Here is an 18779-nt window from a genome sequence, read left to right as displayed (position 1 = left end):
GTTTTCCATATTGGATAATTTTTGGAATGGATAAAAGCCAATGAATGAAAAAGCTGACACTGGAATATTATTCTCTGTCACAGGAAGAAAAAAGCATTGCTATCTCCTCAAACACAAATTTGACTCTTTTTCTGAAGTTTAGCACATTTTTATATCTTTCGTTTTGCCTAAGACTACTTTGTTCAAAGGGATACAGTGTTGATACTGGCCATTGAGAAGAAATAAGGAAGTTGGATCTCTATATTCCATTCATTTCACTGAATTATATTTTTAACATTCCAAATTGTATCAGCCCAAGTTATTCTTAAACCACCAGCCTAAAAAAAAAGTTCTGAGTTAAATTCTTTCCATTCATTTAGAGGATAAGTTCATTTGGAAGTCTATTGAGCTCTTCATTAAAGATTCAGCAGTCAGAACTGTATAACCATCGTTCCAAAGTATGCATATTTTTAGGTTCTTTTTAATAGACATTTTAACTGGAACTACATGGCAAGTATTCATCAAGTTAAGAGGGGAACAGAGTATAGATTAATTTTAGCCCAGAGAGTTGCATTGTCAGTGTTATAAAGAAGTGAGTATAACTTCCATATAACTTATTTCTTCAATGTGAGCCTTGGCTTGTGAAAAAATGCCCTACTACCTCAACAATGGCTATAGTTGGACCTGAAGGAGCTGCAGCACAACAGATATTTTGCCCAATTCCTAACAGTGTACCATAATAACATAAAATTGGCCATACTGGATCCAGACTAGCAGCTTATCTCTAATGCTGATCTATAACTTGCTAAGTTCTGTGATCTGTGACTTGCTAAGGGAAAGAGATGTTTATTGTGTTCCTTCCTCAGTATATTGTCACATCTTCCAGCAATATATTTTTAAAGATTTCCCTTAGCCTGCAATTGTGAATTTGATAGTCCTCAGGGAATTATCTTCCATGATTTTGTTTAATTACTTTTTGAACACATTTGTACTTTGTCTTCCAGGGTATCCAGCAGCGACAGGTTAGCAACACCTTCTGCTTACCTTGCTGTAATGCAAGAAGTGGTTTTATATAGTAATTAGTTAGTAATGTGTTGTTGTTATTCAATTTTAGAGATAGGGTATCTGAAGAATAAAAAAAGAATTTAAATTACTTGCCTGAAGTCCCATAGATAGCTTGTTACCAAGTGGGAAAAATCTAGAATTTATTGTTCCCACTTGTATGCTTTAATTATGAAAATGTCTTAAGTTTTTAGTACACTCGTGAGAAAACCTTCCACATTTTTCTGTGCTTTATGATATAGTTAAATGTTAGATGGCGTACTGACTGAGGCTTATCAAATGCGTTCCATATACCATGGGCCTAGACATGGGTTACTGGAGAACTGGATTTTTCTTTCTTCCTTTCTTCAAGGCTTCATTAAACAAACAAATATTTATGTTCACAGCATGAAGCTGCCAAGAAGGATCTGAGTGATAAACAAAAAGACCTGGATATTTTCACCAATAAAGGAAAACATTTGCTAGCAGAATTGAAAAGAGTTCGTAACTGTGACCCCACTGCAGTGAAGACAGATATGAATTGTACAGTGGACAAGTGGCTTGATGTAAGAACCTGATGTTTATACACTGAATACATTTTTTAAGATGGCAAACATTGCAGTATTAGTATTTTCTTAAGAGCTTGAAGTGCAATTGTTTACTAAAGTTTACTTTGAAATATATCTTGGAAGGATATTCATAGGGATTTGGCATATATTGTATGCATTCATTTGCAAGATTTGTAAAGATGTCTTATAACAAACAATGTATGAATGTAACCGGTATAAAGTAGCTCAGTGCATGCTTCTGAATATAAATTTGGATTGGATTCCCACCTAGTGTACATCAGTATTGATTCAGTAACTTAAATTGGACTGAAAAAATTAGACAGTAGATTATATTAAGTTAAAAAGATTGAAAATTGAAAAGATCTTAATAAGATGTGAATATATTGAGAAAGACAGTATTATAGCAGAGAAACATGATACAAAAGCTAATATTTTAAGTTTTCATATTTATACAGCTTTATTAGCAATTCTTTTATAAGAATATAAGACATTTGTCTTAATAAAGACAAATATAACTACTTTTAAAAGTAAAGTTTATTTGGACATAAAACTCTTTGCCAGTCAAAAGACTTAGAAATTGTCACATATGATTTTTATTATTTTTATGATATAGGAAACTAAGTAAAAATTGTATTATTGCTTTGAACTTACACATATTTCTAAGAGGAAAATTATTTTGCCTAGGTTCACTAATGCTAGAATTTCTAATTCTGTCTTAAAATTGACGTCAAAATAAAGAAATCTGAACATCATTTCTGAATGGTGTGGATATGTTCTCCATTTTTAAAAGGTGTCAGAAAGGATTGAAGACAACATAGACCGGTTGAGTCTAAGTGTGTCTCTGTGGGATGACATACTGAAAATCAGAGATGAAATGGAAGGATGGTGTAATAAATGCGTTTCTGAACTGAATGAATACATCAGCAACCTGAGCAATAGTCAGAGAATGGAGGTCATCCTGAAAGAGTTCCAGGTACTTACCTGAAAATTAGTGATAAAAATGTCAGTATCTTCTGGGCCAAATTCTCAGCTGGTAACAGCCACATATATAAGGCAGTGTTGTTGTAGATCACTATGTCTTCTGCTCAGTCAACAGTATCACTACCTTGTGGGCTGGTTGACAGAACTCCAGAGTTTTTTTGAATTTGGCTTCTTCTAAYAGAAACAAAAGCAGTATACCTCTTACTAAATCTGAGTCCCATAATTATTTTGGCTTTAGCAATACGTGAAACCATGGTCTTATAAGAACAAAATTATAAAAAGCATTAGACCAAACTCTTTTGCAAAAGAAATTGATGATAATTTTTGACAACTTCAGCTGAGGTTAAGCAAAAAAATAGGAGTTTTTAAAAATCTTTTCTTAGAGGTTGAATAGTTCAGATAGTACAATAAAAAAAGCATAGTGGATTGAAGGGCAGATTTTAATGTTGGATTATAACGGTTTCACTAAAATTATGTCTTTCCACTCTGAATAGTGTTAAATTACTTCAGAAATATAGCCAGTACTCAGAAAGCATTCTGCCACCACTGGCTTAAAATATACAGCAGATCAACTGCAGAATGACTCCTACTCTACTGAATTTGAAATTAATAATGCCCTTAAGAATATACATAGTGAACATATATAAGCAATGCAATGAAATATGAAATGGTGCTAAAGCAGGTTTTTGCTGAGGATAAAACTTTATTTAATATTATTCTGTTTACTAGAGCAGTGAGACCACCTAAATTAATCAGTATTAAAGCTGATCTGAGATAAGAGCAGCCAGTGCCGGAACCACTGGTGTGCCTGATTTAGAGGAGGGCCAGAACAGCAGAGGGCATGAGGACTGCGCATACATTTGCAGTCACAAAACGCATAGTCCATCGTAATTTTTTTCCACTGTCTTTTTACAAAGGCAATAGGAAAGCCTGTTTACTGGCATAAGGGTCCTGCYATTTCAGCAATCAGAAATAAACGAGCATGAAAAGGATTATTCAGTACCTTTTACATGGGCTAGAACAGTTTTCCCTTTCCCCTTGTCAACCCATGTTATATCCCTCTAATACAAAGCGACTCCTGAGGATACTCTGAACCTGAACTTGTACCACGGCAGGTGAGAAGCTGAATGCAGTAATTTTTTCCTTAAATCTTTGATCCAATATTTTAATCAGTGACCTGTTTGAATTTTCTAGAAAATGAAATCTGGGTAATAACTTAGACACTCATACTAATTATTTGTCTAATACTTCAAAATTATAATATACAAATTATGATTTTCTCTTTCTTGTTGCTATTATTACTTTAGTAAATAAAATAATTCTTTGTAACTTAGATCTGTATATTCAGAATAAATGCAAGATCCTGATACATCAGTGCATGGCAGCATTTATATTTTAATTCTCTTTTGAGCATAAAAGTTCTATGTCTAATTTTTTCCAAGAGCTCACTTCCTTGTAATAAAAACCAGAGACATGTATTATACTCTGCGTTCCATCAAGTGGAACCTAACAACCACAGTAGATTTTTTCCAGTCAAATAAACAATGACATTCTCATTTTTATTCAGCCACTTTTAAGAAACTGAAGCTGTTAAAGCATTTTAAATGCTAAAATGTGTGTGTTTGTTTTAATGGAGAGGAAAAAATCTCTGAATTCAATCTACTAAAGAAAAGGAGATGGCAGATTTTAGAGAAGAAAGCTAATAGAACTGTGTTTGCCTTTACTTGCTAAACTTTTTTTTACCAATTTTCTTTCTTTTTTTTCCATTTGATGAAGCATCCATCTGAAGCTCTAAAGCCTTTTTGTTGTTTGATATGAAATTTTTTGACTACATTTGTTTTACAGTCTGAAGTTAAGGACAAGGAACTGAAATTGGAGCAGCTTAGTTCTAAAATTTCAGATCTCAAAGAACTGACCCACAGTCAAGAGCCTCCTGCAGATCTTCAGGTAAACTAAAGACGTTCATCACAGTCTGTATTCAAATGGCTAAGAAGAAACTCCTGTACTTTGTCTCTCCTGTACTGCCTTTATCTTTTAAGAAGATGTATATGGCACTATTATGTATCATGGTTACTGTTTATTATTTATTTATTCATATTTCTTTTTCACTGTTGCTTTTTCTAAATAAGGATGTTATAATTGGAGATTAGAATTGCAACTGTAAATAATTTACAGGGTAGCTGATCAGGTATAATTCAGGTATTTTCAACACTGCACAGCATTAAGCCCTGTCATACATGGGTATATACAAAGTTTGCCTCTTTGAAAGGTTTATAATGCATTAGGTAGTGGAATAAAAGTATTCTTTAGCAGATTGGAATTAGTGCCCAGAACCAACTGTTACTAAAAGAAGAAAGAAAGGGAAAAAACAGGAACTTTGACCTACTGAACTTTTATTACTGGCTAGATCCTTATTTTTTAAGTTTTAGGGCAAAAGAATATATGAGAATAGAGCACATGAAAATATGATTTCTTGGATATTTGATTTCAAATGGAAAATGATTATGTGAGATTATCAAATTTCAATGTATCAGAAGTTTTAAAAGCTGGCTTGTGGGATTTCCACAAGCAGGGAAGTATCTCGATAGATATTTCTTTCAAAACATTCATCATATTTTAGCTGAACATAGTCTAACACTCAGACCTTTTCAAGATTATGCCATGGCCACAAACATAAGCCTAAATTAGCAATTAAGATATTTTAGGGAATGATATCACAAAGTACAACCCAAGAACCCTATAGTAAAGAGATGTGCTGTTGCCTATATTCTCCCTAGGTTGTTTCTTTTACATGAGAGGTTCAGAAGCTTCAAGTTTCACATTTTTTTCACAACTTGGTATCTGTCTATTTATAGAACAAAACTTAGAGTATGCTATTTTGCAATATATAGCTATTAACCAACACACAGCCTTTTTCAACTACTGAGTGTGATAAATACAAAAAATTACATCATAGTTACAATAAAATAACTGTAGTTAATGTATAAATGTAAAATGTAAATTTAAGAACAAAACTCCCAACTAAAACATAAATCCACACGTTAATTGAGCACATTCAAATGCTGAGTATATTTAAGTAAATTACAGTATGATCAGGTCACATCCGGAAAACAAAATGAGATGAATTCCTTAATAGAAGTCTTAGCAATTGCTCATTTATAGATATTATCCTATCATGAGTGATATGATCTACTTTTCATTAGTAAAATGTACACAGCAAACATCTATTATAATTACACATATAGCTGAGTTTAAACAGACTAAGGGATAATATTCTAGTGTTTTTGTGTTTTGATTTTTTGTGTCTTTGATTTTAATCAGCCTTACATACAAATTCTTTAAGCCTCCACACTTTAAGGCTTACGAACTCATCTTTCTTTTTATAGAGTTAGTTGTATTTAGGTCATTGTATATGTATGGAATGTGTTGTAAAAGAAAGAGGTCAGCTCTTTATTTCTCAGAGGTGGATAATAACACATCAGTTTGCAGTCTGGCTTTTTGGAAGTTAATATCCCTTCTTTAGGTTTCCATAGAGCTAAGCTTTGATTCTGAATGGCTGCCATTTTTTATTTATGTAAGTGTTTAGTTATGGATGTAAAGAGAGCAAAATTATTGTGTCACTTTCCTGCTTTCCATTTTTTCCAAAAACTTTTAGTTCTCTTGTTACCATGAAAAATGTTTCATTTTAACAGCTTATAATTATATTTTACTTTTAGTTCATAGAATCAGATTTGAGGCAAAAGTTGGAACATGCCAAAGAAATGTCAGAGACCGCAGAAGAGACACTAAAAGATTTCAATACTCAGAAGATACAGTTACAGAAGCTTATTGATCAGATGGCAGACTGGTTGACAACAGTGGAAGAGACACTGTTAAGCTGTGCACGTAACCTGAACCCTGAAGCTCTAAATAAAGTGAAGGTCAGTGCAGAAGAAGATGAATGTACTGTTTATTATGTAGTGATCTCTCTTTCTTTTTTATCAGAGTTTTTACTAATTAGATATAACAACAATTAAATATGGTATTTCATGTTAATTTTCATTTGATGAGAAAAAATATGAGAAAATGATGAGAAAAAAAGTGTTGTCTAGATCTTAGAATACTAGCAAACAATACAGTCATTTTCTTGAAGAAATTCCACCAGTGACCASAATTTCCAATCTATCAACTTCATACTGAATTATACACCTTTTAGAAAATTTTAAGGAATAGCACAGTCTTTATTGTGGTAAGAACATATTTCATTACATTGAGCTCTTCAGTTATTACTTCAGCATGCTTACATGTGCATCCACCCTCTTGAAATTTTTGTGAATTTATAACTCACAAAAGTAAAAGACTGACTGAACGTAGTTTAACACAAACTTTTACCTCAGAAGGTCTCATCAGTCCTCATATGTAGCAATTCTTTTGTCTCCATCCTAGTGGTCTCTTGATTGCATATGATTATGTACATCTTAACGTGACAAGACATGTGGAATTTTTTTTAWCCTGAACAACACATTAATGCCAGTGAATTCAAATTTAATTTGGGGGTAAATGTTCTTCTCTAGACAGATAAAAGCTCCCTTTCATTCAGAAGTCCCAGCAAACACCAGTGGCTTAGTGCATCTTACCTGTCCTATCAGACTTTGCAGAAAATAAATAAGGCTATTCATTATGTCTTGAAAATTGTTATTTTTAAAATAGACTATAAAAGTGTGGAAAAAGATCATATTTCCTATTTCTGTTCTGACTCTAGCTTCACAGATCCACCTCATTTGAGAAATTTGGGAGACATGGTCCAGTACCTTTCCTTGACTCTGTCTAGGGCTTGCAATAGACCATAGGAGGAAGGAGCATGTGAGAGGAGCAGGAATGCTTGAGGAAAAGAAATAGTTCTCTTGTTTCTTCAGAAATGTAGTATTTGTGTTGTAACTTTACTCTCAGGAGACACAGAGAGACCTTCAGCTTCAGCAGAGCAGCATTGACTCGACCCAGGAGAACCTCAACAGCCTCTGTCGCAAGTACCACTCTGTGGAGCTGGAGACTCTTGGTGGCGCTGTCACTTCATTAATAAAGAAGTATGAAGCTGTGAATCAACTCTGTTCCAGGACACTGGCCAGCATGCAGGAGTCCCTGGAAAAACACTTCCTCAGTGAGTCTTCAGGCTTGTTAATATGAGCCGTTAGCCCGCAGCCATGAATCATTCGGCCAAAGAACAGCCTACCAGTATTTCCAGTGATGTCACTTGCAGTTACAACTTTATTTTTGTATTTGCCTTTCAGAAACTTCTGTTACTAAGTGTTCATTTTGTTTCTGCTGCAAAACAATGTATTTTGCAAAAACAAAATTCATCTTTAAACATTTAACATTCATGAAAGGCAAGCTCAGTTCTGCCTTTCTTCAGTTCATCTGTTGCTGCCTCACATTCTCATAGATTCCCACTTCTTCATTTAAGTATTAAATACATACACTTTATGTGTTTACCATTCAGAGAAGGAGTTAACCAAATGAAGATGTTTATAATGTCTACATCTGAGCTACTTCCTGGGCTTCTTGGTAGAGAGAAATAGACATTTAGTTAATCTTAAAGGAGATATTTATCCAATGTTAAATTGGGCCAGATAAATCACAGCCAGAAATACCTGTCTTTTCCCATCAACTGTAAAGGGGAACCTAGTCTGACTGCTCAAATTTAGATGTTTACACTGGAAACATCTAACATATTATGAAATGAGTCCCACCCTCCAGCCTCCAAGATCATTGAAGGAAGTGAGACTCATCACTTTAGCATTTGCAGGCTTTTCCTGAAAGTGTGGAAGACAGATGAACATCATTGTCAATAATGCTTCTTCTTGAAAGAATTTTCTCTTCTCTGTGTTTTTTTTTATTAAATAAGATTCTATGCAAGAATTCCAGGAGTGGTTTTCTGGTGTGAAGACTACAGTAAAAGAATCATCTGACAGGTCTGGAGACAGCAAAATCATAGAGGCAAAGCTTCRTGATTTGCAGGTATAGTTAACAAATCAAAAAAAATTGTAATTAACTATTTTAACATATTTATCTAGTTACAACTCTAATTTATAGCTATGGATGTGTTTACCACTATTTTTTCAAAAACATAAACATCGTTCAACACAGCAACGTATACTGTAGGGGAAATATAGGGAAACCAGTATGTTCACCATTCAGATGATCAAACTTTAATTTCTAGAAAATATATRTATATATACATATATAACTAAACTATTTTGGTTTCTGATATTTAATCTTTTTTTATTTTTTCCCCTTCTTTATCTTCTTTTCCTTTTCCTATTGTTTCTTGTACTATTCTGTCCTTTAGATTAATGCTTAGGTCAAAGCTTCTCAGAATTGTTTTCTGGTGGGATGGAGCACAAGCAGATCATATGCTGGTCCATTTATTGCAAACTGTTGCCTTTGGACCAGATAGGAACATTGAACTCTGTGAATATTAAAACCATTTTATAAATTTTTATTTGAAAGATCTGCTTTGAATTTGTCCTTTAGCTAGAAGTGAGTCTCATCTTCTTGGGGAAATTTGACTGCTTCTAGTAGAAATATTGCTTATCTTTAGCTATTACATCTTGCATGTTGAAACTGTCTTTCATTACACAGGTTGTGCTGGACTCTGTTAGTGAGGGACAGAACAAATTAGAAGCTGCCTGTAAGGAAGGAGAAAATTTGTATGCTTGTTTACCCAAACCAGTTGTGAGTCATATCCAGGAGCAAATAGAAAAGTCTACCCAGAAATTCCAGGAATTTCTCAACCAGTGTCTGAAAGATAAGCAAGCCCTGGAAGCTTGTGCTTCAGACCTAGGAAGGTGAGTAATACAAGTAGTCTCAGATAGGCTGAATGAAATCTTCAGGCTGTGGAAATTCAGGACACAATTTCAAATGATTGCCAATTGTTTACTCTAGTCCTCRTTGCTTTCTCCTTTGAGAAGATTTAAGAGAAAGATTTAAGAGAAAACAGAGGTCTCCACTAAAAAAGCAACAGTTCTTGCTCCAAGGGTATTGATTTGCTTAAAGTGTGTGAGATTGGGATAACATACATGGAAGATCTGTCTAGCTCATGTGATCCCCAATCAGCAGTTGAGTTCACAGTAATTTTAAATGTAATTTCTGAGAAGGGATGTGAAAAAGTATGCTGAGTTTTCATGTTCTGCCCTAGGCTTTGATGATAGTATGCTTTTTGTACAGCATGTATTCTGTCCTGTCCCATTCTAGATGGACATAATTCTTAAGGAGCTACTGGGAAAGCAYTCTTAAATTATTTGGGGAAATTGGGTTGTTCAAATGTTTTCAGTCACAATTATGTTCAAAACTCTTTCTAATTGGAAGGAAAGTTACTGTAGCAGTAATGGATAAAACAGCAAGATGAGATGGAAATTTTTGGTCTGCCTTCATGTAAGGAAAAGGTTTGCAAATATAGGCACTAAAAGCCAGAGCCTATTTTGCTTAGTTTTGAGCACTTCGTATTCCAATTATGTTCTGTCAGAGAAATTGTGAGCACTACACTTCAAGTGCTCGTAAAAATGTATATGTCAATATTGAGTAAAAGCCCAGTTCTACTCATGTTTGTTTGTTTTTTAACCTTAGTCTAAACCTTTAGAAGCATTTGGAAAGATCTATCATTTGGGCTGTCTTTATTGAACATACTAATAAATAAAAGTACTGCCACTTTAAATTTTGGAGGCTTCTTTCCCACTGTAGTTCCCATGATTTTACTGAATATTTTTAGAGAGTCRCAGAATATTTTTAGATTAGTCGTCACTGTAGAATTATGTTTTGTGTAAAACTCCCATTCACTWGGCATTAAATTGATACCTAGCTTAATTCTCCTGATCTTATAGATAGCCAAAGTACTGGGTGAACTTCTTACTGACTTTACTCCATCTGAGAAATATTTTTAAGGAAATACTTATCTGTTCCGTAGTTTTGAGGATCAGCACAAGAAACTCAGCCTGTTGATACATGAAATGGAAGAAAGAATAAGCACAGAAGCATTAGRAGAGAGCAAACAGCTTATTCCTGAGAAGAAAAATGAGGTGCAGAAAGTGGAAAAGTTGCTGGAAGAATTACTGATTTCAAGGTAGTATGAAACATATTTCCTAAAAAAGATCACTTTTTTTCTCTTATAAAGCAACAATGAAACTAGACTGTTTGGGTGGAAAGTGTTTGTGAGAGATTGACAGAGGCGTTGGGACATACTCTGTGAAAGGAGGCTGGATGCAGATACTTCTAGTTTTAAGCAGATTTGGATTTGATGTCAGATCCAATTTCTCATTAAGAAAAGCTTATGTTACTTCATTAATAATTAAAACCTGTAAAGTATCATATCATCTCTAATTAAACACAATAGTAAACATAAGACTTTTCTATTTAATTTATTTTTCTTTTTTTTCCCTTTCTGTCCCATGATATTTGAATCCAAAGGAGTAACCAGGACCCATTCTCATATAAAGCTGACTATATATAAAAAGCCCAAATAAGAGCCACATTGGCTATGTGAAATCTTTCTAGAATGCAAACTGAGCCAATGAAAGATGAAGTAATTTCCTTTTTTTTAGAACATTGTGGTTTTTCAAATTCTTTTTTAATTATTAGGTTAGTGGAGATAGATAGAACAAAAATAGTATTCAGTTGTTCAAACCTCACAGCGTGCTAAAAGAAAACACCCTACCATCCCTACCTATTCCTTTGAGACTGATACAAGACAGTTTGGTCTGGGGTAAATTCCCGTGATCTGGAGGATACAGGATGGGTAGTCTGGTAGTTTAAGATTAACTGAGACTGTATAAGGGCAGAGTCTGAATCCCTTTTACTGAACCTTGTATAGAATCCCAGGCTCAGTGTCTAATCCTGGACAAGTGGCCTGACCTTTCCATCATACTTCCTACCTGTCAAAGACAATAAACTACATACTCAGAAGCTTTGACAGGTACAGAAAGGTAGCAGTTCATATAGAACTAGAAAATCTGTCAGCCTAAAAGAAGGTAAAATTAACTTTTAGTTTAAATGTGCAGCATCAAGATTTTAGTGTGATCATTTAGAGTACTAAAATGTAGAAGARATGGTATGATACGTAAGGAAAAGTTATTTATCAATGCGTAGTGCTTCATTTCCCTTCAGTCTCTCCCAGGTAACTTTTCCATAAGTTCTGAATTCTATCACTGATGGAGTAGGTGATTATGTAAGCAGCCTTCATAACTTCTAATAGTTGCTATAATAGTATTATATGCTTTATGAAATTGATTTTCAGTCCCCATTTTTTTTCTTTCAGAGAATCTTTTGATCAACTCTCACAGATGGCACAGGCTTTAAATGAAGGAGGACAAGGTGCAGGGAGGGAAGTGCACCTAGCCTCTCAACATCTCACCAGTTACCAAAACATGGTCAAAACTGTCAAGGAGAAGCTGCGAACATGTCAGGTTGCACTCCAGGAGCATCTTGCTTTGGAGGAGGCACTACAGAGCATGTGGTCATGGGTGAAAGATGTTCAAGATAAACTGTCATCATCAAAGAGCACTGTTGGTAGCAAAGCCACACTAGAGAGACGACTGATACAAATTCAGGTAAAGAGCTACAGAAATAAAGATACTGCATTAAGACTAATATTGGATGAGGATCGCATCAAAGGAAAAATAAGATTTTTGTATTTCTTTCTTTGCATGGTTGTGAAGCACAAGATTAGAATTTAAAGTGACATTGACATATTGGGAGATAAGATATGAAAAATATTATGGTATTTAAGGTGGAGGCGGACAAGTATTACATTTAATGAATAAGAGCCAACTATAAAAATATGAATTCAGGTCCAAAAAAGCTTTCTGATGGTGGGAAAGCCTTGGAATAGTTCACACAGAGAAGCTGTGACATATCTGTCACAGATCTTTGAGAATGGATTAGATAAACATCTATTAGGAAAGACAGCAGTGTAGCTAATCTCGCCATGGGCTCTCTTGAGATTACCTCTAGCTGCATGGTACTGTTTTTCTGTGCAGAGCTTGACCTTTTCATTATCTACTGCAATGTGGGCAATATTTTAGGAAAATCAATGCAGTGAAATACTTGTATGGCTGTGGGAGTAGCTGTTGCATTACTAGCACATAGCAAGGGACAGGCACTTGTATGAAAGGATGTCTAGGAATTCATACTGGACATCATTTTCAAGTGGTAAATGAGCTCAGAAAAAATGGTACTCCCTGTTGAAAATACACCTTTCACCTGCCATCAGTTTACATTTTATACATACATATATATATATATATATATTTCACCTGCCATCAGTTTACATTTTATACATACATATATATATATATATAATTATTATTGCTTCTTATTTATTTATTTATTTTTCCTCACAGGAGATCCTCTTACTCAAAGGTGATGGGGAAGTTAAGCTGAACATGGCCATTGGCAAAGGGGAACAAGCACTYAGAAGCAGCAGTGAGGGAGGACAAAAGGTGATACAAAACCARCTACAAATGCTGAAGGATGTTTGGAATGACATCATCAACACCTCAGTGAATTGGCAGAGGTAAAACTCCCTGGAAAACACAGTTCAGACCCTGTCATCTTTGCTTACAAGGAGTGGTACTATGCAGCATATATGAGTCCATTCCTTTGTTACTGATATCTGAGGGGAAAGTTGCATCATCAAATAAAAATATTTATCTGAAAAAATGGAGCCCTTTGTAGAAAAGACAATGATTTTACTCAATAGATGAATCAAATTTCATGTGAGATGGTAGTGTAAAAATAAATATAAATCATACGAATTCATACAAATAAAAATCTAGAAAGGGCTTCCTGAGTTACTGAACCTGTACTGTGCAGAACCAAGAACATCTGACATATATTTACCTAACTTTTCTTTACAAAACTTTTGGGAAGAAGATTTCTCAACTCTATGTTTCATTATGTTTTTTAATTAAAATATTGCTGTAATATCTACTCTGTGTCATCTTTCTTGCAAATTAAGCTGATTTTGTCTTGTTCTAACCTCTATGGAAATGGAAAGTTATTCCTATTACCTGTATGAGAACTTTGTTATATATTTGAAGGCCTCAGTCTCTGTTCTAGACAAACAGAAATCTTAATTCTTTCAGTGTTCTTCAGAACTAATAGTTTCTGGATCTTTTTCATCCTTATTGTTCTTTCAGTAAATTGCAGACTGTGTTTAGTTTATCTACATTTTTCTTAAAGATAATACCTAAAAGTTGATTTACCTYGGAACTCTATTTGAGACCTTAAAAATTCTGAATAAAGCATCAGTATTTTGCATTTCCTTCATACAACATACCTCTTAATACATTCCAGAATGAGATTTTTCTTTCTTTCCAACAAAATCATATTGTAAATTTTGTTCAGTTTATTATCCACTACAGTCTACAAGTCCTTTCCTACATTACTAATCCTGGACAGTTTTTCCTGATTTTATGTTTGTATATTTGATTTTTTCTTTCTATGCAAAGTACTACTTTTCATCATCAGATATCATCTTTCTAAATTTCTTTTAACATTTGCTGTTTAAATCCTGTCCTCCAAATTGGCTGCAGCCTCTGCCTGGTTGTTCTCATTTATGGGTTGTACTCTGTGTTCCACCATTTTAGTCATTAGTGGATAGAAGTGGGCCCTTGGTGAACTTCTGCATGATCATACTTCCTTAGTTTGCTAATGAGAACAAAATTTTCCTTGCATCARAAAACTATTGTGCGTCTGTACACTAAATGATCTAAGTACTAGGGTGTCTGAGCATCAAATATCAACTGTTAGTGGTAGGAGCCATGATACAGGTAAATTGGAGTTCTTGGATGAACTCCGCAGAGTACCTGCTTGCTTGGATATAGTCAGTGCTACCAATTTCTCACTTTCTTCCAAAATTTTAATAAAATTATATGTGGAAAATTATGATGGGTAAGCTTTAAGTTTTCASTTTGACTTTACCCACGTTGTGTTGTAAAATATTATTTAAATTGGGTGGTCATTGCATTTTGGATGATCTTTTAGAGCACTATTATCTACCATTAAGTCCAGCAGAATCAGAATTACATTCCTCAACACAAGTCCCAGAGAGATATGGAGATCTGATAGAAGGAGGGATAGATAACAGAAGAGTGTATCTCTTATAAATTGTAAGTGAAGCAACACATGATTGTTTTGTTCTTCCAAAATTGCTGGRATATCTCTTCATTTTCAATAATTTTGTAGGCTGCTCTGTGTTTTATGACTGAGAATTTATTACATGAAGAGCTCTAATAATGTTCTGTATTTTATTTTGCTGGACAGACACTGAAGTATGCTTTTCATTAGTCTGAGAAAGACCTTGCTAGTTTCACCTGTACTGGGGAAGCAGTTGTGTTGTATGTAGTTATGTAGTAGTTCAAAGAACAGAGGAAGTCTAGGGTAGCTTGGATTTAAGCTGACATAGAAAATTAAAGCAAGATGGAGGAAAAAGTATATTCTAAACATATTATACCTAACTACAGAGAATATATCAATTAAAGTACAAAYATACTTTTTTTTTTGCCTTTTCAAAACTTCTCATCTATACTGTATATTTGTTTTTTTAATGTAAGCTGTCTAGAGTCTGTGATTAGCCAATGGAATGAATATCTGGAAAGGAAGAACCAGMTGGAGCAGTGGTTAGAGAAACTGGACCACAAAGCAGAACATCCTATAGAACTGCAGATTGGTCTGAAGGAGAAGTTTGCTCAACTGGACCACTTCCAAGCTATTGTTTCTGAGATAGAGGATCACTCCGGTGATTTACATCAACTCACCGAAAAAGCTATGGAACTGTATGAAAAAACTGAAGATGATTCTTTTGGAGAAGCAGCTCAAGAAGAACTAAAAACACACTTTAATGACATCACGGTTGTGGCCAAGGTAAGATAAAAGCAAAGGCGACCATTTCAAATAAGTAAAATACTTAGACATCAATCTGTAGAGAAGGCTAAAATTTTGATTTTCCTAAATTTATTGTGACTAAACAAATGCTTGTGTTTGAATAGTCTTGTTTTTTCTTACAGTTCCTATGATGGAGTCTAAGAAAAAAAAATAAATGTAGTTTATTAAAATTCACTGGAATGTAAAGAAAGGTTGAGAATTGGAATTATTAGTATGTTCMTGATTTTGGAAAAATGAAGAGCATGTATTTTATTCCTAGTTTCATATATATGGTAATACTTCTGAAATTCTTCAAGATTCGTTTTCATTTGATTCTTTTTCATTCTTTCCTAGCACTTTTGCACTTTTCTTTCTTTTTCTTTTTTTTTGTTTTTTGCTTAGAGTAAAATGCCTTACAAGGTATGAACATATGTCAGAGAGAGAAATCTTATTATGAGAAAGATATACACTCATAGCTTGTGGTGTTCAAAGCCATTAAGCACATGCACATGTTCTACAGGTGTTCTCTTCAGTTTCTGAGGAAAGATGTAAGTTAGTCCACAGACACCTCCTGCCAGTCATGACAGTGGCACTAGTTCTGAATTACAGTCTCCATCATCTCAGCTAATGGGAAACTTTGCATCTGCAACAGAGGCCACACAATAAGAGGCTAATATCACTGTGCAACTGAAGTAAACACTGCGTATATAGGACATTGTCAGAAGTTCAGGAATCAGACGTAACTGTGATTTAGCTAGTCATGTGCTGAGAATAGTGCTGAAGACTTATAGATGACTAAGCTATGCATTATATAAAAAAGAAGTCCAAACTTAATTAGTAGAAGATCTAACAAACTATTTAATAGAAAAATGTCAAATTTTGGACATATTAATTAAATTCTTCAGTAAAAATCCGCATTTTTCTTTCTAAATATGATGAGGAGAATCATTATATGGAATCTTATTGTTTGTTTGGGAGGATATTTTGTTTTTATTTTTGAGATGAAATATAATATTATTGCAATTGTTTTATTGTTTTAATCATAGATCATAGATATTAGATGTCTAAGAGATAGCTAATCTRTAATTGTCATCTATTCACACAATCTTTTTTTTTTATGGTGAGCTTTTGCTCTCTTTTTTAACTAGAAATAGTAAGCTACRAATCTGATTTCTAGAGATCAGTGCAGCTTCATCCTGGTATAACATCTGCTTGGTTAAGTAGAGTTAAAGATGGCGCAATGCAAAGGTAACTGAATCACTTAGTACAATGATTTTAAAACTTACGCATGAAAAGACCATGATAAACAAGCATAGTGATGTTCTTCTAAAATTGGTATGTATCGATAAATTTAATTTTTTAAGTATTTTTCCTCATCCCCCAAAAGTCAATAGAAATCTTATAAATGGGTATTAAAAATAGATGTTTTTATTTTTTTCAAAAATATTTCTTTTCCAGAGTTTCTTGTCTTAATCCTACCTTTGTATATGCCCTGGACTGGCATCAATAAGTAACCAGCTGGTCCAGAGTCTCTCAGTTGGGGTGACAGGCTGGGAAAGGTGGGGATGGGGCTCTGCACCCACGATATTGCATGGAATAGGTCATATGTAGGCAAGAAATTGAGGTCTAACACAGAATTTGAAGCATTCTTCCCAAAGGATGCTCAAGCTGATAGCAAAATGTCCTTTAAATCTATCAAAAGCAGAATGTCATCTAGAGAATCAGTGCAATCACTTGATGAGCAGAAGTAAAAGATGCACTCAGATTGATATGACCTTAATGGAGAAGTTTAATGAATTTTTAATATTGAGATTCCCACACCTGACATTTTCTTTGCAGGAGGCAGGTCAAAGGAGCTAGACCAGCCTGAGGTAAATATACAGGAAGTCTTAGACTAAGCAGTTGAGGTATGTATTAGTAAGTCATCAGCAGTAAATGGCATTCATCTGAGGGCTCTGAAGGAATGCTCAAACTGCAATTGCTGAAGAGCTGGTCAAGGTGGCCACTGTGCCAGGTGGCCAGGTCAGGCTACCCCTGTAACACCCATCTACAAAAAGGCCTCAAAGGAAGTCCTGTGGGGAATGGCAGACTCCTGAGTCTGACTGCCATCCCTGGGAAAGTGATATATAGTAAAAAATAATATCATTGGTCTATTAGATAAATACAGTACAGCTGCTAGAAAGGAAAGCCTTACTAAATTAATCTACTGGAGTTCTATGAGAGTGTCAGTAAGCACATGAATAAAGAGGATAAAGTGGACATAGTATACTTGGATTTTCAGACAGTCTTGGATAAGGTTCCACACAAAGAGCTATTAAAGAAATTAAGTTATCACAGGATTGAAAGAAAGGTCCCTTAATGGAATGAAAGTTGAATGAAGTATAGAAAGCAAAGGCTTAATAGTCACTTTTCAGAATGGATAAGAGTCAGTAATAGAGTCCTCCAKGAAACAGTGTGGGAATTAGTTTTGTTCAACGGCTTTGTTAATGACAGGGAGAAGGGAGTGCAGGGTGAAATCTTGCAGAAGATAAAAACCTCTCTTGGGTGGCCCAGTGACAAGGACTGCAGTAGCTCAGTGTGAAGTGGATATCAAAAAAGCCAATAAATGTTAGGTATCATGCAGAATACTGAGTATAAAGCAAGCATAATATGTATGTATACATATGTATGTATGCATGTATTCTGCTACTATATATCTTGGTGTGCTTGTATCTTGAGGTAAGAGTGCATCTAAAAAGAGATATATACAAGGTACAGAGAAGGGCAACTAAAATGGTCAAGGGAATGAAACTGTTATGAGGAAAAACTAAAAAGGCTGAGAATCTTCGATTTGAAGTGGAAAAAGCTGAGATGGAAATGCAGTCAGCATTTACAAAATCATAAGGGTGATTGTTAAAGAGAATGCAGAAATGTTAGTCACCAAATCCCATAATAACCAGACAGCATTCAGTAAATCTAATAGGTGATTGATTAAAAAAAGGAAGAAGTAAAAGAAAAAAGAAGACAGCAAAGGGGTACTTTTTTATATAGCAAAGAGCAAACTTCTATAATCTGTTGTCCTATGTTATTATTGGCAATTTGGAAAGGGATTGAACAAAGTCACTAACAGATCTATGAATATATACTGAAAAGAATAAGAGGCATGAACTTTCTAACATTCCTAATCTAATAATTGCAGTTGCTAAGAAATTATAATGGAGATGGACCACAGACTCTGGCCAAGTTCACCTGCTCTCCTTAAATAGCACTGATGAGTGAGACTTGGCTGGATGAACCATTAGTCAGGCCCAATAGGGCACTCAGGGCAGGTAACTG

General features: G+C 34.5%; 1 protein-coding gene across 1 annotated transcript in view; it reads left to right on the top strand.

The window, feature by feature from the left end:
- Positions 1 to 18779, top strand: part of SYNE1 (spectrin repeat containing nuclear envelope protein 1) — a 313359-nt gene that overhangs the window by 129271 nt on the left and 165309 nt on the right. Inside the window, exons 41-51 of the mRNA XM_085308428.1 lie at positions 1428 to 1586; positions 2380 to 2562; positions 4416 to 4517; positions 6287 to 6490; positions 7500 to 7707; positions 8452 to 8564; positions 9189 to 9394; positions 10510 to 10665; positions 11857 to 12148; positions 12941 to 13113; positions 15155 to 15464. Coding sequence (XP_085164554.1) covers positions 1428 to 1586; positions 2380 to 2562; positions 4416 to 4517; positions 6287 to 6490; positions 7500 to 7707; positions 8452 to 8564; positions 9189 to 9394; positions 10510 to 10665; positions 11857 to 12148; positions 12941 to 13113; positions 15155 to 15464 — 2106 coding nt within the window. The remainder of the gene's footprint in view (positions 1 to 1427; positions 1587 to 2379; positions 2563 to 4415; positions 4518 to 6286; positions 6491 to 7499; positions 7708 to 8451; positions 8565 to 9188; positions 9395 to 10509; positions 10666 to 11856; positions 12149 to 12940; positions 13114 to 15154; positions 15465 to 18779) is intronic.

This window comes from Rhea americana, unplaced genomic scaffold (genome assembly GCF_003343005.1).
Source record: "Rhea americana isolate MKP2758 unplaced genomic scaffold, rheAme1 scaffold_275, whole genome shotgun sequence".
NCBI classification, from domain to species: Eukaryota; Metazoa; Chordata; class Aves; order Rheiformes; family Rheidae; genus Rhea; species Rhea americana.
This window is presented reverse-complemented; position numbering and strand designations above follow the sequence as displayed.